General features: G+C 44.5%; 1 protein-coding gene across 1 annotated transcript in view; it reads left to right on the forward strand.

Annotated features, from left to right (window-relative positions):
- The first annotated feature begins 4,214 nt into the window (after positions 1–4,214).
- vsnl1a (visinin-like 1a) overlaps positions 4,215–26,743 on the forward strand; it is a 36,233-nt gene continuing 13,704 nt past the window's right edge. Inside the window, exons 1-2 of the mRNA XM_080883927.1 lie at positions 4,215–4,469; positions 12,160–12,326. Of these exons, the coding sequence (XP_080740053.1) occupies positions 12,165–12,326 (162 nt within the window). The 5' untranslated portion in view covers positions 4,215–4,469; positions 12,160–12,164. The remainder of the gene's footprint in view (positions 4,470–12,159; positions 12,327–26,743) is intronic.

A 26,743-nucleotide genomic window follows, 5' to 3' on the forward strand; every position in this document is an offset into this window, starting at 1 on the left:
AGTTTTCAGGCCCATCAGTTTTCATTTCGTCTCCAACTTCTGTCACTTCTTTTCTTTCCTCTTCTCCAACTTCTGTCATGGAAATATCAGCACTGAATGGTTGGTCAGACAAACGCTCGAGCTTGCTTCTTTGTTCAGTTTCAGTGAGCTTTAATTCACTGTCCCATTCATGTGCTTCACCCTCGCTGCATTCTGCCTTGCAATCACAAGTAAGTAGTTCAGTTGTGTTATCCTTGTGCTGTCCATTCTGCAGTAGCGGTTTTTCCTCCAACGCCACTGTCCTCTTCGGGTTCATATAGTCATTCATCTCCAATTCTTTCACAAAACAGATTTCTTTGCTTTCTTTTATCACAGCTGTCATGTCCACGCTGTCAATTTCTCTCTGTGAATGTTCGACTTCCGACGTCTCCAGGGGGTCAAGCCTGACAGAAAAACAGCTGGAGCGACTCTGCTCTTTGAACTCGTGTCCCATGGAACCGTGGCTTCCTTGTATTGCATGATCCCCAGGAGGGAGAGGCTTTGTAGGGCTCCTGCTGAACCTGGATTTCCATTGACAGTCACATTCAGTGAAAGTCTTGTGCGTTTCATTGGTGGTGACGGAAGAAGACTGTAGTCCTGCCTGACAGAAGTCATCGTTTGCACCTTCCTGATGCCATGTCCTGCTTTCATTATTAAAGCACTCTGTCCGGTCGGGACATGAAACCTTTTCTGATGTCCTCATGTGGGAATGGAGTGGAAGAGGCATTTCCATCTTGTCGACTTCTACTGATGGAGATAATTTGGGACCTGCGGCGCTTGCTGAGTTACAGCAGTTTTCTTCAGCTTCCCTGTCAGTTTCACTACAGATCGCAGGGTCAATTACATGGAAAGGGCCTTCATCATTATCTCCTTCAGCCGGCTCTTGACTGATTCTAGCCGGCAACGTAGTCACTGTTGTGTGATCAGCTGTTTCACTCTGAGCTTTGGCTATTATCTTGCAAGCACCATCCGCTCTTTTTTCCCCACAGAGGTCATCAACATCGAGATTCGGGCTCTCATTTGCAGGATTTCTTTCTAACATCACATCATGAGAAAGAATTGATCCTTCACCGCATACAGCAGCAAAAAGGATGAGGGCTTTCTTATTAACTTGGCCTTCTGTTTTCCCATCACAGACAGAAACATTTTCCTTCTCACAGAACTGTAATCCTGAATCATTTTTTTCCTTTTTCCCAGCTTCTACCAAGTTCCCAGAGGGCTCTTCTACAGGGTCTGAACAGAGTGGTTTAGAATCTGCATAATCACTGGAAGATCTCTTACGCTCACTCTCTTCCTTAGTGAAAACAATATACTCATTAAACTCAGGTTCAGTCCTCTTCTGAGTCGTCTCTACAACTTCAGCAAATTGGCTCCTTGTGCTACAGTAACCTACGTCACAGACTGACTCTTTATTAGTACAATTAGGCTGACATCTGACCTCTTCATTTCTCGTCTGCATTTCATTGACATTTTTTTGTACCTGTCTCCCATATTTTTCATTTCCAGTGGAAGGACTGCAACCACCAGGGGTTTGATCTTTAATGGATGTCCCTGGTAGCCTGCCATCAGAATGACTGGATGTGTTAGTACTGGCTATGGTGGCAGACTCTCCTAATGAACCATCTGTATCATCTGACTGGTAAAAGCTGAGTTTGTCTGTTTCAGTAACTGGAAGCTGCTCCTCTTTCCCCAGGAGTAGGTAGCTCTCAGTGGGAATAAAACACACTTTAGATGATTCCACGTGTGTACTCTTATTGTATGAAGTCACCTCAGTATTAGGACTGACGTCAGACTTAGTGTCTTGTGGTCGCTCCTGAGATTTCTCATCTTCCAAACATTCAAATGTGCTAATCAGGCCTTCGGTTTTCTGCAGGGTACTTGCTGATGATGGGAAATGATTAGTTTTCCTAAATGTCAAAAGCTCTGGAAAGCCGAACTTGCTTAACCCACTGTGGTCATTCATCACTCTACACTCAGGTCTGGATCGTTTTGGGGAGGGTGGTGACGTGAGCTCCCTCTCTGTTTGTGAGATGTCATCATCTTGTGGGACTTTCATGTTCTCATCGAATTATAAAACCTAAAAAAAAGCCCACCACAGTGTGAGCTCTGCATCTGGAAGCTACACAGCTCAAATCCGAGTGTTACTCGTCAAATAAGCAATCATGTCCAGAATGTTGCTAATACAAAACTTACTGTTGGCAAATAACATTTTTAGGAAGAAAAAACACGATGCAGAGGCTGGATTACAAAGGCATCATTATAACAATGCTGGTGAACAATGAGCTACTTCATCATGTACAAGAGTGCACATTTCATTACACAACAGCACGTGCAGCATCTCACCTTATGACTCCAATCACATGGAAGTAATCCCCCAACAATCCTTTAAAGAAACAAAAGATAATATTGTGTTATTCTAGTATCAAGTACTGATGTGGTTTCTGACCATACCACTGACGGTTACACACTATACACCTCAGTACCAGTACTTTGTGTACAATGAGCATGATAAGCCTCTTTTTATAAGATATTTTGACTGATCAAATAACATATTAACGAGTTTTACTAGCATCTTTTACATCAGCTCCCACAGCAACTGAGCCATGACCCTATAACCTAAAACAGAAACAGCTGAGTGGAAGTCAGTCAGCATTCATTTCATGATTTGTGCTTCTAACATGTCAAACTGCTGCCATTACCCACACAAAAGACAGAAGGAAGAATTTCAGGACAACAGGGTGCCTGGCATATCCTGTCACACATAAATGCTGTAACGGTCTACTACATGATATATACACTATAGTATTAGTATTTAGTATTTATTTATTTATTGTCATTGTCAAGAACAATGAAATTGCGTTTGGGGCTTCCATACAACCCAAAATATATGGAGAGTATTGGGTCACATCCCTTAACGTTTGAATTCACGTGTTTTCAGTCCCATTGAAACAGGTGTATAAAACCAAGCACATAACCGTGCAGTCTGCCTTTATAAACATTTTTTAAAGAATGGATTGTCCTAAAGAGCTCAATGATTTCAGGTATGCTACTGTAATAGAATATCATCATTGCAACAAGCCAGTTTGTGATATTCTAATCAGCTGTGAGTAGAATTAATCCAAACTCAAAGCATTTAGACACCACAGCAGCTCAGCCACAAATGGCACACCAGCTAAACTTGGAGCAGGGCTGCTGAGGTGTATAGTGTGTCAAGGTCACTAAAGCTCTGCTGACTCAATTTTCTGTAAAGCTCCATTAACATCAGCACAAAACTATGCACCAGGAGCTTCATGACAGCTGCTGTAGGTGTAGCTTGTAGCTGGCTTAGTAAAACAACCACAAAAGAAATTCTCCAAAGACGGAAAACAGGTGTAGATGTTAATCACCACTGTCGTGAACAACGATCAAAAAACTAAAGAATGCCACGATGAAATATTTCATTACTGTACTCATGCTACTATAACAAGGTAGTGTCCTGTAGCTAGCAAAGGTAAAAAGAGACTTAGGTTTGCTAGCTGTTAGCCTTCATTTAGCCTTTACTTTCTAGCCATTGCAACAGAACTAACAGTTCATACAAAGTGCCTGCCTCTTCAGAGATCCCTAAATTACTCTTTAAAGTCACTTGTAATAGTGTAACTTGGTTTTTGTATGTTAGGCTTTATAGAGGTAATATTTACAAGTGAAGCTAGCTGGCTTCTCACTAGCTTAGTTCGTGATATTGCTATAATAATGAAAGAAAGACTGCGACTTTGTTTTACACTGTAAGCTACACTGACTCTCTAGATGCTGAGAGTTACGTTTTTTGCCCCACATTTGTTACCTTCTGAAGGAAAGCTTTTTCACCAGGCTGCTGTATTTACAATCGCTGGCCAACTGATGTCCCACATTTGGCGCGAAACTAACAGGGCTGATTAATATGACGTAACTAAGGCTTTAGCTAACATAAAGTCAACACCATCGATATTAGCCTCTGCTCTTTAACACATTGAAATGTGTATTTCTGACACTGGAAGGCAAAGAAAGGTTTGTATTACTTCACAAAATATTATTGGGGACACAAACGCTGGTGTTTGTCTGCTCCTCGCTGCCTTTATTGTCTGTATCGGTGATCCACAGCCACAGGCTGGCAGCGGGAGCGAGGCAGACGCACACTGCGCGCTCTCTCAGTATCTGTCTCCTCCTCTCAGCACATCAGCAGCAGTTTGTGTTGCGCAGCATCATCCTACGGACCTGCACAGCTTCCTCTCTGTAAAAGCCCGACTTCTCCCCAGCATTAAACTAAAATTAAATAAATCCAACAACCCAAAAGGCACCGCTAATCTTCAGCTCGACAGAAGAGCATTTCTTGCTGTTTGCCGTGCTCGCAGGTGTTTTCTTTCTCTTTTCTTTCTTTTGGACCACTCCAGACACCAGACCGGACTCCACACTCGTTGACTCCACACTCTCGCAAGGTAGGATGAAGGCTTTGCGTAAAATCTTGACAGATGCAGGAAAATCTAATTATTATTGTACTGCTCGGCATCATCTCAGTTTATATTTATTTATATTTATATCAGCATGATGCAACTCAGTGCGTCATCCTTTCGGTATCATAAGGCTAATGTATCGATGTATTGTGGTTGAAGTCCATTTTAAGAAGGACACACACACACACACACACACACACACACACATATATATATATCAGTACAGCCTTCTGATCATATCGCATTAGATAAACATGGTTGTTTCTTACCTGGGTTTACTCTTGCTGCTTACGCACACACACACACACACACACACACACACACACACACACACACACACACACACACACACACACACACACACACACAAGGCTTGTGGATTTAACAACAAAAGTGAGGAGAGCGAGGCTGTTCTGTGTAACAGTGGGGACTGTGTGAAATTTGACGATTTGTACTTGTGACTTGCGTGGGGTGGGCTGCTATGACATGGCACCGTGTGGTGTGATGTGCTGTAGTTTGTCACTGGTGCTGATGTTGCGCAAGGTGCGTGTGTGTGTGTGTGTGTGTGCGTGCAAGAAGAAGACGGGGTGTGGTGTGTGTCCTTAACCCCAATCATCCTCAGTGGGAAGCGCCTGGTTATTGTTTTTTTCTTTTGCAAATCAATCTTGCATGACCACATCACATCCACCAGCCCCATCCAATCATTGCTGCCCCCCCCCCCCCCCTCTCTACAGACACACATTAATCTCTCCTGTAATATTTGCCCAAATTAAAGCCTCAGATTGCTTTGCTCCTATCCTTGCTCGTCTTAGCCCGGACTCTGCCCGCCTCTCAAGGTCATCCATGTTGGCAAATGATGGCAAAGGGATAGTGTTATGTAACAGCCCACAGCCTGGCTCTGGAGCAGGTCTGTTGTGTCAGACCATACCTGTGTGCTGATGTGTAATTACATGATGTGTAATTACTATCTGTTGAACCCTCAGTGGACTGTGAGACAAAGGGCTATGACTCAGGTTTGGAGTCAGCATGGCGCTCTGCTCTGCATCGCACTGCAGAGTGACCCCTCGTCCCAGACTCAGCCCCACTCAACTCTCTTGCTAAAACAAACCACTGGCTGATGATGCACTAGCTGCCCCCCTTGGCCCTTTGTAGATGTGATTAACCGCCTCAATACATTACAGTGCATATAACTAAGTGTCATCAGGCGTATTTCTTTGGGGGGGGTGTCTCCAGTCACCTCCCTGATTGCTTTCCTTGCCTTCATCCCATTTCTTGCAGTGCGCCTTCTCTCTGGTGTTGACAGTGTAACAAAGTAAGAATGGAAACGAGTTTAGTCATTATTGCATTTGTTAGCCGAGAGGCGACGTTCATGTAAAAAGATACTTTTGATTCCATTTCTCATTTTATTGCAATTCAGTAAACATCAACAACAGGGGGAAGGTGACAGGGAGTTACCGGGCTCGTAGGCAGCTCGCAAGAATGACAGTCAGTGGAACAGCAATGTTTTCAGATACACAGACCATGTGGGTTGCTTTGATACAGCCGATAAATACGTCACTCAAATCATCAGCTGCAGACATAAATGAAAGGTCTCAGAAAAAACGCTTTTAAAAAATGTGTAGGTTGAATAGGTTTTGAAATTGTGCCACGTGCCATGTTGCCTCGCGCGTCACTCTAAAGGCTGTGCAGGTTTTATATGAAGCGAGATGGGGTGGGAGGTATCAAGACGATGTGTGACTTGTCATTTTCACTCCTTGAGAAAGGATATATTTGCATTCTCTTATAAAAACACGATATTCATTTATAAGTCCAACTGAGGGTGTAACAGTGTGTGTGCGCGCTCGGTGTACATGCAGTTTTTATTCAGCCGAGAAGGTGTCGACATGTTTGCCTTGCCAGAAGAAAAAATTCTAAAAAGCTGTTGGCAATGATAATATATCAATTATATTTCTGAGATCTATGTGTTAACTTGAACTACACATGGAGTTAATGCTGTAAATGGTCTCACTGCACCAGCATATGCATCGGTCAGCCGTGTTAAACTGTGAGCACCAAGCTTGTCTTGGACGTCTCCTGTCCCAGTGTTGTTAAAGCTGAACATCGTTCTGCTGACTTTGAAGCCCGTCAGCCTTTTTTCTGATGTTACACAACATTTAAGTGTCTCAGCTGTTTCAGTAAAAATTACAGTCATTTACTTCCAGAAACCCAAGAGCCGCACCATGAAGCTGAGCCCATGAATTTTGCGTACCCCCCCTCCTGAAGGCTCAGCTATAGCACCGTGTGCTGTAAAGCTGGATCCTAGCAGCACGCTGGCACACTGCAGATGCAGATTCAGCCCTTGTTCAATGACTGGTGAGAGCAACACTTGCATTGTGATGCGACGCTATTGTTAAGCAGGTTTTGAATGTTTTAGAGGAGAATTACCATTAACAGCGCAGAAGATGTTTGTGTCTTTTATCAAAAGTGCATTCAGTCCCTGGAGGTTCTGACGGGTAGCGTGCGCTGCCGCAGCGCTGCATATGCTGCTGCTTGCTCTTACTGTGCTCAGGGTGCTTTGAGATGTTCCTCAAATGTTTATGAGCTCCATTATCTTTGGGATGCAAAGTGCACTACAATTCATTCTCAATCAGCGAGCGTCTGTGACAGACCTGCGCTCCTAAACACATAAGTAATGCCTTCGTACATGCACACGTGCTTTATAAATACAAATGCATTTACTTTGTCTCTCTGTCACACAGTCACTTACTCACATATGCACTGACAGTAAGTGAGACCGTCTTCTGCTCACATCTCTTCCAGGGCACGGTGGCCTCCTGCTGCACTCAGGCTCCTCAGTTTCACTGCAACACTGAGGAGCTTTAACCTGCTGCTGCCCGTTACAGGGAAACGCTCGTTTACAGTCAATGTTTCACATCAAGCCTGTGCTACTTACCTTAAAGGGACCCTCGTTTCTACACATTTTTACTCTTGGACTAAAAATTGCTTTGTATGATTCACAGTTCCGAATATTTATTTATGCGCCTCATAAACAGAAAGCTTGAACAGCAGGTGGGAGGGGCTTGTTTCCTTAGAACGGCCTTATTAGTGATAATTGCTCTCAGTGACATCATACAGAGCCGAGCGTAGATTATCTTCAATATGAGCCAAATGCCTGAGCACTCGTACATACGCCAACGTCGTTATTTTCAATTTTTTTAATCAGCCATGTGCTGATGTTTCCTTTTTCTCTTTTTTCTCATTTGTAATTAAAAAACATTTTCACAAAGGAGCCTTATTTCATAATATAGCAGCGCCGTAGCTGTATAGCTGATTCACTTCTGTTGAATAATTGCAATTGCTGCCAAAAATCTTAGAAAGCCAGTTTAGTAGATTCTCACACTGACAGCACAGTGGAAGGATGACAGGCTGAGTTATGAATGAGGAAACTGTTCAGCTGCTTCTTTACAGAACGAGCTGAAAGCATTTAGGATGCCCAGCAGGTCACAGTAACACAGGCGTGCTTTTCTGCGCTCTTCAAAAGCTACTGTTTGAAGGATGCAAGGTTTGTTTTTAACTGAACATTTTTGAGTGTTCAGGTTGTATAATCTGTGTTATAACTACAAGCCAAGTACGTCTGCATTTACAGGTCATGGCTGGTGTAATCAGTGAGATGTTATTCTGCTGTAGCTTTATGTCCCAAAGCTCAGGTAATGATTAGCTCCAATAATATCCATGTATCTGAGTGTCTGGTTAATTTGTTGGTTTGAATGAATGAAGATGATTAAAACAAATTATGAACACACTGATGACACGCAGCAGTCCTGCCGCAGCTCCTCCCTCTGCGTTGTTCTTGTTCAGTGAGCAGCACACAGTAGTGGTGGGATGCGTCCAGTGTACTGCATCTGTTGCATCTGTTGCATCTGTTGGGCTGCTGTGATATCAGGGTTTTTCTGGAGTTTTTGGCTCCCTGAAAAGTCAGATCCAAAGTAAAATTGGAAACATTAAACAAAATCTTTAGTACATTTTCTAAAAGCAGTTTTTCTGTTTGTTTGTTTTTCTTTGAACAGTTTGGCTCATTTCAGCTTCATTTCGTTTTCTTTCACGAGGCAGTTGTTTGAGTGGATATGTGTTCGTGGTATGTGTGGCTTAGAGTCTGACTGATATCAGGTGATTGATCTGTTTTTCTTCTGATCGTGTTTTTAAAAAGTAACTAAGGAATAAAGTAACTAATTAGTTTTGAAAATAAGTAATCATTAAAGTAATAGGATTATTTTCTTGGAGACGTAATCACTAATTAGTAACTAATTACTATTTTCAGGTAAACTGACCAACTGTTTATAGCTAACTGTTGTATTTGTGACGTTCAGACTGAGGAAGTTGCAGAGTGCCCCCTGCTGGACAAACTGTGCAACGTCAACACCTAATATGGTTGAAGGGTGTTTCTCCTTTCTCTTCTTTACTGTTTAATTTTCATTTATCGACCGTTATATATTCTGACACTGATGAGTGATCAGCAAACAGCTATAACAACAGCCTGTTGCTAATATTGGCCTGCTGATAAATCAGTCAGGCTCTAGTACAACTAAATTGAGTGCCGTAGGAGTACTGGACTCGCGAAAGTCGCTAAGTGTAAATTACTCTACACGATGAGCACTTGTTATCTTAGCACAAAGGTTTTAGGCCAGCAGTAGAAGGATACAACATTGGTATTAAAGTTGATACCAGCGCTAGCTAGCTAACAGTTGCAGAGTTTACTCAGGCTTGCAGGCCAGCCCACAGTGTTAATGTTAAATTAGCGTATTTACTGTAGAGTAATTTCACTATGTGTGCACAGACACATGAAACTTTGGTAAGTGCATTCGGGTTCGTTCACAGCTTGCTGTTAAACATCATATACACACAGTAAACATGCAGAATACATAGTTAGTGTAACGCTGTGTCCACAGCAGCAGTTTACTTGTTGTGTGTCACATTGAAGCTAACGGTTGGTCATGAGCAGACATTCCAAGCTCGAAAGCAGCATCCTGCAATTTCATCCCCGGTCCTTCCCTCAGAGTTGGGAAAAGTTCGCATTACGTCCTCACCGTGACTGTCGTTGTCTTTCTACAGTCTCTTACTGAGCATTAGGAAAAAGCTCAGACATTCTCCATCTGTATTCTCCTCTCTCTTCGTTCCTCTCTGCTTCCATCTTTGTCCCAGTTTTGGCTGGATTCCCACCTCCACCTCCCATCAGGTATTAAAGCTAATGGCTCTGTGTCACACTATTTCTCTGATTTAATTGGATTTTTGTTCACTGTTATCAAAATTTCATATTTTCAGTACAGTCTGTGTCATAGTGCACCTGCAGCACTTTCATTCATTATGAGTTCATTTATTTGTTGAAATTTCCATGTAGCTTGCAGACAACGTGGTATCACACTTAGTCATTGCATAACTCAAATTTACGTTTGGTAAACCGTCCCTGTGAACTCGGGTCACGCTGAGCCGAGCTGGAAAAACCTTTTGAAATTGGCTTTCAGGACAAAGTATATCTATCTCCCGTAGAGAGATTTTGGTGCAGGGAGTGTCTGAGCTGTTGAAAAGTCTGCTTCATGCGGTCTTCATGAACTGAAGAACTTTTCATTTTTCCCCATTTGCTAAGAATAACTTTTCTGATCTGATGTGTGGCTTTTTCCACTGTTGGAGTTCTCCATCAACAATCCTGCAGATAGATTAGATGAAGCAACTGAGATGTCCACACACACACACACACACACACACACACACACACACACACCATCCGTATCATTTCACGATGTATTATAATAGCCTGACCTGTGGTTCAGGGCTCATAAAAAAGAGCTGCTCTGCTCTTCATCATAGTGAAACAATACAAACCTATTTTAAACTTCTAGGAAGACGTTTGAGTGAAATGGAGTTTGCTGATAACTAGATGGGACTGAAACTCTTTCATGTTTGTGACCATATTAACCAAAATGTTATCACTTTCAAATGCCATAAAAATGCGTTTTTCTCCTTATTATATTTTCCCGTTACGATACAGTGTCACGTATGGCTGCAGGTAGCACTGCACGCTTCAGATCGCTGCTTATGTGTTTGTTTTAATTTGGGGGTTCACATGTAAAAACTCTTTGAGCTTGGGGAGCTGACATCTCTCTGACTCACAGCTGTTATGCTTCATTTCACCTCCTCGTGGCCGACCGAGCACCTTTCGTAGCCCTTTATTGACTTTGCTTTTGTGAACAGTGCTGCTTCATGAAATGAAGGTCTTGCTCTGCTGCTGCCCTCTCTTCTGTTCAGCGAGTGAGCAGCAGGGCTTCAAACATCGGGGCGGGCGCCACTGCTGTGGAAAAGCTCCACCGTATAACCTGGCAGCTAGTTAGCGAGTGCTTGCAGATATGTCAGCGTCTTCCATATAAACTTGTCTTCTAGCAGCCAAGAAGGTTTTTGGATCTGCAACAAGGGTATAGCAGCGGTGCACTGGGACAAAATCAGCTCCAATAGATGATCAATAAGCAAACTTGGCAACTGTAAACTTGTTAATTTAATAACTTCTCACAGTGCGCGGCTGCTGTTTGGCAGATGTGAGAGGATCTTTAACACAGGGACACTTTTCTAAACCAGTCCCTGCGCTGCCTCTGCCACACAGTCACAGTGTAACCCTGCCAATACAAACAATCATCTTTCTAAAGTTTGAGCTCTTTTGATTTTCTCCACATATTGAAGCCTCGACACGCCAAGAAAGGTGCTCACGCAGAGACACACGTCACACTGTTGCTGCCTCACGTGCTCCCTGGTTTTTGAGCTGAAGAGATCTAATAAAACATCTCAGGAGAGCGAGCGGAAATGTTCCAAAACTCGAAACCATCTTTTTCACGTTAGGATAATTGTGAGTTGGTTAATGCGCTAATCAAGGCCATAAAGTGGCAGCATCAGCATCACGCAGATGCAGGCAGCTCGATGCAGGAGAGGCGGCTGGGGGGCAGACGGAGAAATTAAGGCACTTTAAAGCAAAACATGCTTGAGTGTTTCAGTGGGTCACAGTCACAGTGGGTTAACTACTTTAGGAGCCTAACATGTCATTGGGACCCTTTCCAAAAGCCAGAGATTCATTTTTAGGATTTTAGGATGAGATTCTCTCTGTTTAGGAGGAACTAAAGGCCAGAACAGGAAATGTGGTTAAAGGTTTAACTGGAAGAACAAGATTTTAATGTAACGTGGTCTTAAAAATAATTCAAAGAAGGACAGGACAGGCACACACCTACGTAAAAAAGATTTTATATGTTGTTTCCCTAGACTGGTAGTCCGCACACATTGTAGTCGTCTAGGATGATTTTCTTATTTATGCTAATCTGGGCTAATCTTCTTTAATGAATGTAATTCAGAAGCTCTGATGATTTCAGTGGTTGAGTTTTCCTTTAAAAACAAAGTAAACAAAAGTGGGCCAAGCAGCTGCTCAAAGGCAGCGAGTCTGACAAACTGACCCTGTTGTCCAAGAGGTGCAAACAGCATTTCACTCCATTTGTTTCAAAGCTTATTTTTAGACGCAGCTCTGGTGTCGACTTCTCTGCTTTCCGATGAATCGCTCTCCAGACTTTTCCTGCAGATTCACACAAGGAGACGTTCTTCTCTGTGCTCTGTATTAATTTAAAGATGCTGTGTGCCCCTCCCCCTTTTTGTGCTTTGCTTGTCACAGGAAAAATGGGGAAACAGAACAGCAAGCTGACCCCTGAAGTGATGGAGGATCTGGTGAAGAACACGGAGTTTAACGAGCACGAGCTGAAGCAGTGGTACAAGGGATTCCTGAAGGACTGTCCCACCGGCCGGCTCAACCTGGAGGAGTTCCAGCAGCTCTACGTCAAGGTGAGGCTCCACTGGCTCACTTTCATTGTGATGGACTGCACACGTGTTATGTGCTACTACACGACACACTGACTCTCCTGTAGCTCAGCGAGCAGGCGTTCACAGAGCAGCTGTTGGTGTGGCTGCTAACAGCGAGGGCAGATTACAGTAGAGGGACGTGACGCTGTGTGAACTGGATGAGGAGAATAAAGAGGCAGCGGCACAGTTTGCTGCAGAGAGTGACGCTCGACTCGCTGTGTGAAGAAGAACCAACGATTTCAGCCAACAGGCTTAATCGTCTTAAAACATCTGAAATATTTAACACATATTTTCACCTATGAATGCTGCAATTACACTTCGGTTGCAGTTCACTGGAGGGTTGATGACATAAACCAGTTATAAAACTGCTATTTCTAATCATCCCGACGACACCACAAAGCTTCTGGTTAACATTTCCAGGCGAGAGGAAACAACAGAAGTGAGAAGAGGAGAAGGAAGGGGAGGATCCGTGCGGTCTAAATACCGCCGGCTGTTGTTTCCACAAATCAGAGACAGCTAAAGACAAACTGGATTTAAGAAATGGGAGAGTTGGGAAATGTTAGGTGCTCCCCTGCTTGGCAGTAAACCATCCGCTGTCTCCTCTGAGACCAGTTCAGTGAGCTCGGGAGTTCCCCCACAAAGACCAGTAATAAACCAAAGACCAGTAAATACACTTTGTTTTTGTGTTTTTGTCAGTCGAGGCGAAACAAACCTGGATAAAAAAAACTACATCATGAAGTTACAGTTGCTTGAATATGTTGGACCAGAAACAGCTGATGACAGAAGCAACGCTCTCAAACGCTCCTCCTCTCAGCCGCCGGGGCCCCGCCCACTCTCACCGCCTCACCTCTGTGAACTCTGCGTCTTCGTATTGATGCACGTTTTGTTTCGCTGTGTTTTCCTCCGCGGTCACGTTAAGTTCGGGTTCAAGTTGAAAATCAGAACACGGTCCAACCGTGTGATGTCACGTCGTGGTACAGGAGGGTTGTATCATATTTATAACACAAAAAAACAAGCAAACAAACTATTTAAGTGTCATATACAAGCAAACAATAAGCTCGTGTGCTGATTTTAGCATTTTCATACATCTCAGGGTAGTTTTGAAACTGAAGGAACAAGCTGTGATGAAAAATGAAGCTACACGAACCTGCAGAGTTTACTTAGTGTTTTGAGCCCTTATGACAACACAAATGTATTACATACAGCTGGATCTTACTGGGCACTTCATCCAGCCCAGTTTAACCAGTCCAGTTAATGAGTAATTCTATCTGATGGGAACCTTAAAACATAAAACTCCCCAAAAAGTTTATTTTTGTGTTCTTGAGCTGAATACGTGCTTCGTATGCAGCAGCAGGAACATCTGGAGACCAGAAGCAGTATGAAGCTTTATAAAGGTGGAGCTCACTGAATCGAATCAGCATCATCAGCTTAAATCTAAATAGATGTGTGCTACCCTTGATGTAACCTAACATGATGTCCACCACAGATGCTCTGCACCAGCACAGCACATTACTGTAAACTCCACCACAGTGCTGCAGGCTAATCGCTTTAGCTGCACACACTCCCCAGTTTTTTCCGGCAATCTTTGGATAACAAAACGTTAATATACTTCGGTTTGCACGGCAGGATGTTTCCCGCTGTGAGAAAGCATCACCTCAGCAGCACAGCTTCTCAAAAGCCTCAAAAATGAGGCTTTGCACACAAGCTTTACGTTTCCAGTCCTTACCTTTGAATATCACCTCCGTCTTTTTCTTTTCTCTCCCTGGGAAAGAGCAGCTGGACCTGCAGCTAGCAGACACACTGTGCCACAGACTGTACACGTATGTATGTTTGCTGATATTTGTGGTAGCGCAACCGAAACTTATAGACATCTGCATCCAAAACGCTGTTCTGGATCATCCCGGCTCACCTCGACCCCTCAGCGTGGCTCCATAGACGATGCATCGATGATGTGTTTTTTCCCAGCGGCGCGTGGAGGGTCTTCTGTGTAACAAGCCTGTTTTTGAAAACTCGGGGACGTGAACAGTAGAGATATTTGTGTAAAAAGCATAAATACTCAAGAATAGTACAGATACATGAAAATTCTACTGAAGTACAAAGTAATTGTGCATCTTCACCTCGGCCAGAAGTCGCCGTCATTAGTTGGAGATAAAGTATTTTTTTATTTTATTAGCGGGACCACGCCTCCAAACGCTCCTTCCAGCTCTCATCTACACATGTTCCCCCTCAGTTCTACAAGCTGTTTGTTCTCGTTTTCGTGCTCCACCCTCCCTCCCACTTCTATTTAGTACATGGGGCTCTGCTGGGCCGGGAGCCGCCGCAGTCCCCTTTGAGGCGTTCCCCAAACCGCACCTCAGCTCGTACGTTTAGCTACTAAAACGCTGTCAAACCTAAAATGAGGACGTGAGCCCAGCGAGTGAATTTCTATTTAAGCTGGTGATGCTCTTTAGCATCACTTGCCAAATTCCACCTTCATACGAGCTCTACGCTTGTAGCATCATAGCTCGTGTAACAGGAGCTAATATGTTTGGCTTAATCCACAAAGATCAGGCGTGATCACCGCCTTCCCACAGAGAAAACAGACATCAGTCTGGGAGGAGCTTCTCTGAGGGGAAATATTTTCCTTGCTGCTATGCTAGCGGTGTGGATTTTCAGGTTTCCCCACACACTAAATCGGACTTTGAGTCCTGTGCTCACCGGATCTGGTCTGAAATGACCAAAGTTTCCTGTCACAGGCTGGATTTTCTAAAGATTGAAGAGTCTAACGCCTTCCCAGATCAGCCTTATCGTCGAAGGCTTCTTTTAGTCCACCAGTCCCAGCTCTGAATACAGGAAAGTTGACTGGGTGCCTTTGGTTCGGTTTAGCAGAGATTTAGCATGCGAGCAGGTTTGCAGTATAATGACAGTAAAACTACCAGCAGTCAGAGAAGTAGGGTAGGCTGATATTGTGGCATCAGTGTTAGTCATTAAAGATGTGTTAATTTTAAAACCACTATGATGTGTACTTAGTGAGTTTTCCCACAGTTGGTGTGAGCAGGGCTGATTGGAGGCTCACTTGAGTGTACTCTGAATCGCCACAAGAACCACTGAGGCAAATTACGCTGCCATTAAAAACCCTTCTGGGTTTGAGCCGGCATGCTGCCACGTTCCCATTCGCCTCTTTTGTATCTGGGCAGAAAACCATCGTAGAGGCTGATATCAGAGATGATATCACAGATGATTACCTTCTAATGCTAATATCCCACCGTATCGCATTACCTCTGACCCAGCAGTGCGAATTTATCCCCTGATTTCTTCATTTAGTCTTACAAAACAAGGATGAACGCATTCAATGATGATCCAAGAACAAACAAACTGCAATAAAATAGCAAAAAGTGGCTAAAAATATCAACTTTAACAATTATTCTCTATTAGCAGGAGTGCTGCTACTGACAGGAAAAGGAAGGTTTTCATGACTCGAAGTGATCCAGCAGATCTAAACTTATTTATTCACACGTGTGGCAGATCATAAGCAGTCCCGGCAGCTCCCTGTGAGAGGAGCAGCCACTTCTGAATCGCACAGCCCTAAAAACACTGAGTACATGAAAGTGCAGCAGAGTGCTTCCGTACTATCTTGCTGTTACATCAGGCTTATCTCAGCATCTCGTCCTCGTTCACTGCGTGTTTTAACTTTAGTTCTCATGGAAGAAAGCACTCTGAGCCAGAGTAAGAAGCTTTCATCAGGAGTGCCAGGAAATGCTTCTTAACCTGAGGGAGTTACCGTTGTGTAAGACACGCCTTGCCAGTGAGGTCATCGGCGCACTTCCTCTAAATGCCGTCGGAAGTCATGCATCAGCTGAGACCAGCTGTTATAAAGAAAAGAACTGAGGAAGAAAACATTGGAGATGAGTGAAGGTATTCTTGGAGAAAAGAACCCGAACAAAGAACGTCTGTCAGGGCCAGAAATGACATTTTCCATTTGGATCAGTTGTTCCATTAAAGTCTCCTGAAAGGCACCGAAAATCTTTTAAAATGACGGCGCAGAAATAACCCGAGCTGCTGAAGGACGGAAACAGGCACAAAAGAAACCCACGGAAAAAGAAAGAAGCCTCTTTACCTCTCAGTGCGACAGAGGAACAGTTTGGGGCAACGTGGCCCCCGTTTAAAGGGTCCTGCAGGCTTTGGGGGTAAAATGCTGTTATTATTATTACTGCATCGTATTGTGTTTCCAGGCAACAGAGTATCAGCGGTACGGCTGTATTTAAATCCACAGGGCTGATAAGTGTGGGAAAACAGGGCCGCACATTAACAGGACAGATTGTTCCTGGGTGGCTCGTGGTGGGTGGGAGTGCTGCGGTGGGGGGGTCATGTGTTTAGCAGGAGGGGGGCGGGACAGCATGTTTGCGTTGGCTGAAAGTGAGAAGCAGAGAGGGGCAGAGATGAGAAAAGTAAAAGCAAGCGAAAGGAAGCCCGCGTGCATTATTTATTAGTCATTAGGCCTCGTTGGAGTCGAGCTTCCTACGTTTACAAGCAGGAGACATCCTGCCCGTCCCCACACGGGCCTGCGACAGCCGTCCACAAGCCCTCCCTGTCAGGGTGCTAAACACTCGGCTGCCAGCCTGGAGGTAATGCACTGTTTTGGTTGGACACGCACTTTGTCTCTCGCTCTTGTAGGAGGATGCAGGCACTGCGATAGAGCGCAGGTGCAGAGTGTCAGCTGGAAATAACAGTGTCTGTGTCTGAGGGCACACGTGTGGCGAGTCAGTATTTCTCTGTACATGTTAACGCTGTGATTGCTCCCTCTGCTTATTAGATTTGATTGGAGCTGGAGGGTTATGAACGAGCTGCATTATCATTAGAGAACGTCTCATTAAATGTGCTGAATTATGCTTCTTTGAAGCCGTTGCTTTTATACGTTTGAAAGATAGGAAATCACATTGAGTCACGTTTAGATTTTAGATTGTAAAATTGGATGAAATGTCCAAATGATAATGGCACAATGCAAATGTGCATTAGTGCGGTAAATGAAATGGAATTTATCCATTTAAATGCAGTTTATATGAAGAGTGAATGAAATCAGAGTTATTCAGAAAACACCCACTATGTTAATCCACAAACCAACTGCTTGTGGATTAAATAAAAGGGAACCTTCTTCTGATTGGCAGAAAGTTTGAACCACAGGTGGTGACTAAGCTTCTATTTGGCTGAAATGACCGTATTAGGGTTATCCTGTCTGTGTGATGTCATACAGAGCCAACAGTATGGAGGACTGTCTAACACAAAGCGTTTAGATTGTAGCTCGCAGGGATTCAGTACAAGCATCCAGCACTGTAACAATATACATGACAGAAAACAGGGAAACCATCATATGTTCTCTTATATCCACATATTTGATCTTTCTTATAAATCACACTCGCTAGGATGATGTGAAACTGAGGCTGGTTGTCTTCTGTACGTAAAAGTTAGTTTAGCTGTAAGGAAAAGTTTACCCAACAACGTGCAGCCATTGGAGGCCAGTTGTAAAGGCAACTATAGGAAAGCATTTTTATAATGTGAGTCATTGCCACAGTAAACACATTCTGTCAGCTGTTCATTTCATGACTTATTAAATTCAACATGATGTTTAGTTTGTTCCAGTTGCAGCCAAGCAGGACACAAAGCAGAGTCTGAGTCACAAAGAGCCGGAGATCATACGGAGCCTGTGGAATCCACAGATCCTGTCAAACTGTCCCAGGTCGCTGAAATGACTCGTTGCAGCCATCGCGTCCCAGCGGATCTTCACGTTTAGCGGCACTGCCAACACCAGACAGCGACATAAAAATTGATCGCAGGCTTCTGTGCCAACTCGCACTCGAGTGCGTCCATGCCACAGTGTGTGAAATTTGTCATCCATGACATGCCAGCTGCTCCGTGAGCTATTTGTAACAGGATAATGACACTCGCAGAAACAAAGAGGTGATAGATTTTTGTCACTGCAAAATTTTTTGTTTTTGTGCTTGAAGCATGCACACACACATGCACACACACATGCACACACACATGCACTCACATGCACACACATGCACACACACATGCACTCACATGCACACACACATGCACACACATGCACACACACGCACACACATGCACACACATGCACACACATGCACACACAGCACACACATGCACACACATGCACACACACATGCACTCACATGCACACACACATGCACACACACGCACACACATGCACACACATGCACACACATGCACACACACATGCACTCACATGCACACACACATGCACACACACATGCACACACATGCACACACACATGCACACACACATGCACACACACACACACATGCACACACACGCACACACACATGCACACACACATGCACACACATGCAGTCACACACGCACACACACATGCACACACACATGCGCACACACACATGCACACACACATGCACACACACATGCGCACACATGCACAGAAATGCGCACGTTTAACAGTGATCCAAACACTTGCAAAACAGGATTCATACCTTCTTGGTGTTGTGTGTCTGTGTGTTATTGTGTTGTTTGCCAAGTAACATCCAGTGAGCATCAATAGACTTATTGTGATAAGGCAGCATCAGTATAATGGCCTTCATTGTGGTTTCTGCTGCAAACAGAAACTCTGTCTTTTCCCTTCCAGTCGTCTGTGGCTGACTCCTGCATTAAAACAGCAAAAAGACAGAAAGCGAAACCAGTTTGAGTGTTTGCTAAATGCATTTAACGAGGTCCTCATAATCCCTAAAACCAGGGAAATATACACGGAGACATCATACGTGTGCTTTGTGGCTGCGCGGGAGGCGATTGATGCATTGTTGTAACGCTGGCCCACGCTCAGCCAGATGCTGACCTGAATATGCAGCAGATGTATGGATGGATTCTGCTCAGTCGCGTCACGCTTTCATAGCCTCAAGGCTTTTCCTGTCGACGGGTGTGATGCGCGCGCATGTGTGTTTGTGTGCACCGTTCAGCAGACTGCGAGGCTCCCCGTGTTCCCCACAAACAGACAGAAAGACGGATCGGAGGGCTGAATGCGAGGAAGGTAAATGGAGTGACAGAAGGACACTGACATCATCTGGCCAACAGCCCGTCTCTGCGAGGAAACATATGTCCCCTAATCACAGGAGACAAAGACTGAAACGACCGCGCTGCAGCCTCAGATTGACATGGAAAATTAGCTATAGGAGATCGTTTGGCATAGATGTGACAGCGCACACTTGTACAAAAACAAATAAAAGTCTTGGGCGTATACATATTTAATAATTCTGTGACAGCCAAGCAGCTTGGAGCTGAGAGATCTCTGTACTGCACAACAAAATGTGAATATTTTAAGAGGCTGCTACATCACTAATTGTTGGGATGTGTCAGCGTGGACCAGTATCAACCTTAGTTACAGTGAAGATTTTTTGTTTTTCTAGCTACAAAAATGGAAAACAAATGACACAAAAACAAATCACCACGTTTTGGACGAAGGGTGCAAAATCAGGAACAACCAAAATGGAAACAGTAATCCAGCTACTGATAGGCAGTAACTCGTTAGAGTGGGTGATGGTGGATATTAACAGATTGGATTTTAATCAGACAATTTGGAATTTCATTAAATAATTGAAAATAATAATAATGATAATTAGACTTGACTGTGACGATGCTTACCAGTGTCTCTCTGTCTGGCTGCAAACAGCTCGGGGAAGCACTATCTACTCGCTGTGCCACAAACTGTAGACAACGGCACACAGCTGTGTAGCGTAGGCTCAATGCACTGCTGCTGCTGCTACAAGGAGAAAGCAGTGCATGATTTAGCCTGCTGTGATTACCCAACATAACTCACTAAGTAACTCTTTAAGACACCCCATGAGGAGACGGTGCAGCCCACACCCATCGCAGTGTTGCAAACAAACTATTTAAGATTTACATCTACACAGGACAGCCCGGTGAAGGCCACACCAGATGCAAAAGGCAAAGCCGTCTGCCAGACGCAATCCTGGCCTCAAGTCCTGCAACAGAGCCAGCCGCTATGGTCTGACCGCAAAACACTAGGCTGACCATTTAGATGTAGGCTGTCGCTGAGGGGCACCCGGCACCTGCTACCCGAAAGAGGGTCTGGCTGCGCATTCAAGCCGTAAAACTAGTTGACCGCTGCACAAATGAGAGGAAGGCTCCCCTCAACAAGCCCCACGATGTGGCCACCCTTCGAGTCGAGTGCACCCACGCTCCAGAAACTCCTGAAGACGCTTACGCCTGCCGAATGGCCTCCACGACCCAGCGGGACAACAGCAACTTAGACAGGGCTCTGCCCAGGATTCGGGAATGGAAGGTGACAAACAGCTGGTCTGTCCTGCTAATCGGCCCGATACGCCTGACGTACGCCACCAAAGCACACACAGGGCAGCCTGGCACCGAGCCGCCTCCACGCCCTGAGTGCGAGCTGTCCGAGGCTCAGCGGGGACAGTAATCCAGGACTGGGCCGCAGGACCACCGCTTTCCCATCCAGCAACTACCTGCAGCAATCCCGACAGAGCATGGAGTTCACAACAAGGCTGTTTTCTTATCCAGTTACTTAATGAAATAATCAATAGAATACTCGATTACTAAAATAATCAAACGCTGCAGCCCTACACACTTGTACAGGCTTTTGTGTAACGGTTCATAATGTCGTCTTTGTGTTTTGTCTTTTATTTGCACGTGTTACATTTTTACGGATCGTTCTCGCGCTATTTTCTGTAAATTCTTTGATGTTCTGTTATTCTGGTTTAGAAAGATTGAAAAAATGTGTTACTATAATTTTACTGTAAAATAATAAATGTAACAAAACGATACACGGAGCAGGACAACACCAAAGCTCTTACAGCCCCTCGAACATGCACAAAGAATATCAAATTATTATAATTTCCTATTTGATTCCCATGTCGATTCCTGCCATTCTCCCTCCTTCCTTTCTGCATCTTCCCCTTTGTTATTTCCTCCATCTTTGCCCACTTCCTCTCTCACCTCCCTTCCAAGGAGGCTTGTGGCTGCCGTGCACTAAAAATAGCTTTTGTCATCTCAGAAGCGCTCATGCCATTCTCCATCGTTGTCACAACAAAGCGCACACACACACAGTGCTGAATGCTACACACTGCGGCTCCTGAAAGGCAGAGATTCCATCGACAGCATGAAATACTTCGTGTCGACTTCAGTTCACGAGTTGCACAAATATAGAAACAATCCCGATGCTCTCGAAGCTGCTCAGGAACCGCGAAGCAGACAAATGACGATGATAAACTGGAGACTAAATGACTCACTCATTATGAACACGAGTAGTTTACAATGTTTGGAAAGCACACAGGGAGGAGAATCTGACACTGAGTAAGCAGACTGTAATTTTCACAAAGACAAACAGTGGTTTCTACACCGCGAGTCCTTCAGAACAGAAAATTGGTGTTAATTGCTCCGAGTGTTGCAGATCAGATGCACTAGAAGCTGTAGAGCTGTAACGGACACGTGAATGTGCTTGCAGAGGCACGTCGAAACAGAGAGAGCGAAAAGGCCGACGCACAGATGGCGACTCGGAATAATGAATTGCTTTTAAGCCTTCCGGCTGCTCTCTGGCCTCTTTGCGGCGCCTCGGTCCGGACTGTAAAAATGTAATTGAATTATTCAGTAACTTTGAGGGCACCTCACTGCTGCTGCTGAGGTGTGGGAGCAAGAGAAGAGGAAGTAAGTGAGGGCCTTTAGATGCATGGAGAGCGATAATGGGGTCCGTTCAGCAGGGGAAATTATATTCAGACTGAGCCGCACACTGGCACATCCTCTATCACAGACGAGTGGTGAACAAGGCTATTAGTGTCACGGTGCAGGCTAAATCCCGCCGTGGCAGCCAGAGTGACCTTCAGCTGGTTAACAAGAGTGCAAACCACCATGTCAGCAAGCTCCACCCAAGAGAGAGACGCCGCAGCCCCATCGTTCTGACCCCTGACTTTCATGTGGAAGAAGTCAAGATTTTATACACACATATTATATTTACCAGTTTTCAAAAGGCATGCACATTCTCAAACACATGGACCTTTAAAAATAGGATAAGATGTGCATCGTGAGCTTTTCAGGCTTTAAAACTGTTCAAGAAAAAATATAATTATTGTTGGAGAGGATCTATTACACTCACGTCTACCTCTATGCTTGGACTTGGACTCAGTGAAATCCAGGTTTATCCTGATGACCCCCTCACAAACACAAATCCTGCACTCACTGTGGTGCTGTAGAACCTGCTGTTCGAGTCCACTGTTTCAGATTTTACTCACTGCCATCTTTTTATCTGTCCTCGCTGACCCAGCTGTCCAGTCTGGTTTACTTGTCATGACTGCAAGAGAGAAACTATCGTCAGACCGTTACAAAAGTGAAGCCATTACAGCGATGAGACCTTTGTTCTGTCACAAAATGATCCCAACCACACAACAGCTCGTGTCATGCTTCAGTTTGTGCCATAATTGCATCGATATGATTTGAGCAGTAAGATAAACACATTATTAAATTGGTGGTTATGCAGTGAGGGTCTCTCAATCAGCAGCATCTGAATTTCCTTCCCCGTGGGTATGCCATGTCAGATAATAAAGCCAACAGATTCCCAGAATGAAGTTTGTTTTTCCAAAAGCATTTAATTATGGAGGCAAATCTGGACCGATTCAAACTGCTGTGACTGACGTGATAAGTGCTGCAGAACATCACGTATAAGCACCCATAAAGCCTACGCCTCAGTACTTACATAGAACATGACGTATAGCCTAGCCTACATGTGGCCACTATGCATCAGTAAGTGCGTTAGCTTCTCTTTTAGTCTGAAGAATTGGAGAAAGTTTAGATATTTATGTCCCTGAGCTGTAAAGTAAGACTTTATAATGACGATGATAATAATCAACAGACTTGGATATAAAACATGAATACAACTGCAGAATTATAAAGGGATCTGCTATGTTTTTCCAGATTCTCTGTACTGTTCTGATGGTAGGTACGCAAACTGATCAACGTGTCAGATACTGAGGTCGATGTAAGTACGCCTATGAGCCAAACAAGTTATGTCACGTATGATGTCAGGTAGAGCAGATCAGGCATACACCTGCTCCACAGTGTAAGGTGAATAAGGATTCATTTGAACCATTGTCATGCAAAGCTACTGTAGTGGAGCGCGTGTGATGTCCGTACGCTTTTGAAATATCAGAACTGCGCACATGCACTCAGGGGCTCTTCATTAGATACTCTTGGCTGGTACCAGGTTGGAAGCTCGTTTGTCTTCATTTTATATGGCACAGATTTAACAAGGTGCTGGAAACATTCCTTCGAGATCTTGGTCCATATTGAAATGACAGGATCACACTGTTGCTGCAGATTTGTTTGGTGCATGTGATGCAAATCTTCCGTTCCATCACATCCAACAACGGTGCTCTGCTGGATTGAGATCTGGTGACTGTGGAGGCCATTTGAACGAACTACAGTGAAGTACAGCGTCATGTTCAAGAAAGTGGAATGATCTCCTGGAAGCAGCCATCGGAAGATGTGGTCGTAAAGGGATGAACACGATCCGCAGCAATACTCAGGTAGGCTGTGGTGTTGAAATGATCCTCAGCTGGTACTGTGGGCCCAAAGTGTGCAAGGAAAATATCTCAACACTGTTACGCTACCTGCAGCAGCCTGCACCATTAATACAAGACAGGATGGACCCATGAAACGGCTTCATGTTGTTAAAATTCTGGCCTATGGGCAAGAGATGTTTGCAAAGGTGCTACCTTGTACCTCCATCTCAATACTCACCACGAGGATGGTGTGATGCATCACGGAGGACGCCTCGCCGCTCTTCCATGACTCCCAAAGTTGAGTCACGAGAGGTGGGAAGTTGTCATGCTCTGGGATTTTAGACCTGTGGTTTCTTACGAGGGCTGTGAGATTGTTACTGACCTGCAATCGTACTGTTGTAATGTTTACATCCACAGCAAGTGAAAAATACCAAGCGATACAACAAAGAGTCAGTTTGTTAGAAGTATAAGGGGCGATCGTGGCTCAAGAGTTTGAACTTGTAATCGGAAGGTTGCCGGTTCGAGCCCCGGCTCGGACAGTCTCGGTCGTTGTATCCTTGGGCAAGACACTTCACCCGTTGCCTACTGGTGGTGGTCAGAGGGCCCGGTGGCGCCAGTGTCCGGCAGCCTCGCCTCTGTCAGTGCGCCCCAGGGTGGCTGTGGCTACAATGTAGCTGCCATCACCATCACCAATGGGTGGATGACTGGATGTGTAAAGCGCTATACAAATACAGGCCTTTTACCATTTATAAGGTTTGACATGTTGTGCAATCAGAGATGCTCTTCTGCATACCTCGGTTTGAGTTACTGTTGCCTGTTTCCCTCTGACCACTGACATCAACAAGGCATTTTTGCTGGACGTGTTGTCTTTGTTTTTTTCTGCCGGACAGACTAGTTACCCTCCGAGCAAACTCAGAGAGCAGGCAGGACGCCCGTACCTGTGAGAAGTGGATCGAGAGAGGAGAAGGTTGCTGCTGTTCATGTAATTGCGACACCACAGCACGCAACACATCAAATCAGAGCACTACTGATTACTTAAAATTAGAGCAGTCAGCTGGCAGCACTTCAGTGCGTGTAAGGCAGGTGCTCCTAAAGTAGGTTACAGACGTGTAGCCTCCAGAGTGCAGCTAGCTGTACGTTGGCATGCACCTCAGGGTGAGAACGAGCACACGTCAAAATTACATCCCTGACTTTTATAAATAGGCTCATACGGGGGAGATGATAGAAGCCATTAAGACATCGTGTGGGTGTGTTAGCCCTCTCTAAGTCAGATGGAAACAACACCGTGGCAGCAGAGGCGACAGAGCCGTGAACGTGCAGAGTCAGGACCGGGCTTTTCCATGTGTGCACGCACGCACAGACTCAAACATGACTGAGCAGTCATGAATAATGAATTCATGCTCGAGGAGGAAGAAGCCCAGGATGTTTGATGAGTCGTGTAAAATGGAAGCACAATGCAAGTAATGAAGCGTGCTGCAGACATCCAGAGAGAACTCAGAGGAGGTCGTGTGTTGTTGTTGTGTTGTTGTTGGGGCTTTTCCCCGTTGTGTGGTATTTCCTCACCGCCTCAAGTCCGGCCTTAAGAACAGGAACTTCTGTGTCAATTAGCCAATTTTCATCACAAAATATAGAAATCACATGCGGGGTCCCCCAGGGCTCCGTCCTAGGGCCCCTCTTATTTAGCATTTACATGCTCCCGTTAAGCCAGATTATAACCACCATATTAACTACCACAATTATGCAGACGATACTTAACTTTATATCTCAATGTCACCAGGTGATGTTGAACCTATCCAAATTAATAACTGGATGTCTCATAAGTTCCTTCAACTGAACAATAACAAAACTGAAGTACTTCTCTTTGGACCCAAAAAAGAGCGATTAAATATCAGTAATCAGCTCAAGCTGGTCCAACTAGAAACTACCGACCAGGCCAGAACTTTAGGTGTAATAATGGACTCAGACCTGAACCTCCAGGGCCACATCAAAGTTATAACAAAGTCAGCCTCCTATCACCTGAGGAACATTTCTAGGATTAAAGGACTGATGGCACAATTAGACCTAGAAAAACTCATCCATGCATCTCCTTGATTACTGTAACAGTATCTTCACAGGTTTACCCAGAAAACCAATCAGACAACTGCAGCTGATCCAGAACGCTGCTGCTCGTGTTCTCACTAGAACCAAGAAAATAGAGCACATTACTCCAGTTCTAAAGCCATTACACTGGCTCCCTGTAGCTCACAGAATAGACCTTAAAGTGCTTTTATTAGTTTATAAATGCTTGAATGGGTTAGCGCCAGAGTACATTAGGGATCTGCTGTCATGGTACAAACCATCCAGATCAGTCGGGTGCTCCAGCTCTCGTTTACTGACCGTCCCCAGAACCAGAACTAAACCTGGAGAAGCAGCTTTTAGTTTCTATGCCCCTCACATCTGGAACTATCAGGAGACTGCAAAGCTGCAGAGACACTGAACTCTTTTAACTCTAAAATTAAAACTTACTTATTTAGACTTGCTTATGAGTAACTGATCCTATTATGGCTCTCTACTGGTTTGTTTTAATTTTTCATATAAATTATTGTCTTGATTATTGTTTTATTGTAAATGTTTTCTTGTATTTTACTTTTATAATGTTTCATGTTTTATTTTAATCATGTAACGCACCTTGAATTGCCTTGTGCTGAAAGTGTGCTACACCAATAAAATTGCCTTGCCTCTCCCCCTCCCTGCCTCTCCCCCTCCCTCCCTCTCAAACGCTACATCTCTTTCTTCCCTCGCCTCCTTTCTTCTTCTCCTGGCCCCGGCTAAGCAGGAGAAGCTCGATCGTGAGCTTT

The sequence above is a fragment of the Rhamphochromis sp. 'chilingali' genome (genome assembly GCF_963969265.1).
Source record: "Rhamphochromis sp. 'chilingali' genome assembly, chromosome: 5".
Classification (NCBI taxonomy): Eukaryota; Metazoa; Chordata; class Actinopteri; order Cichliformes; family Cichlidae; genus Rhamphochromis; species Rhamphochromis sp. 'chilingali'.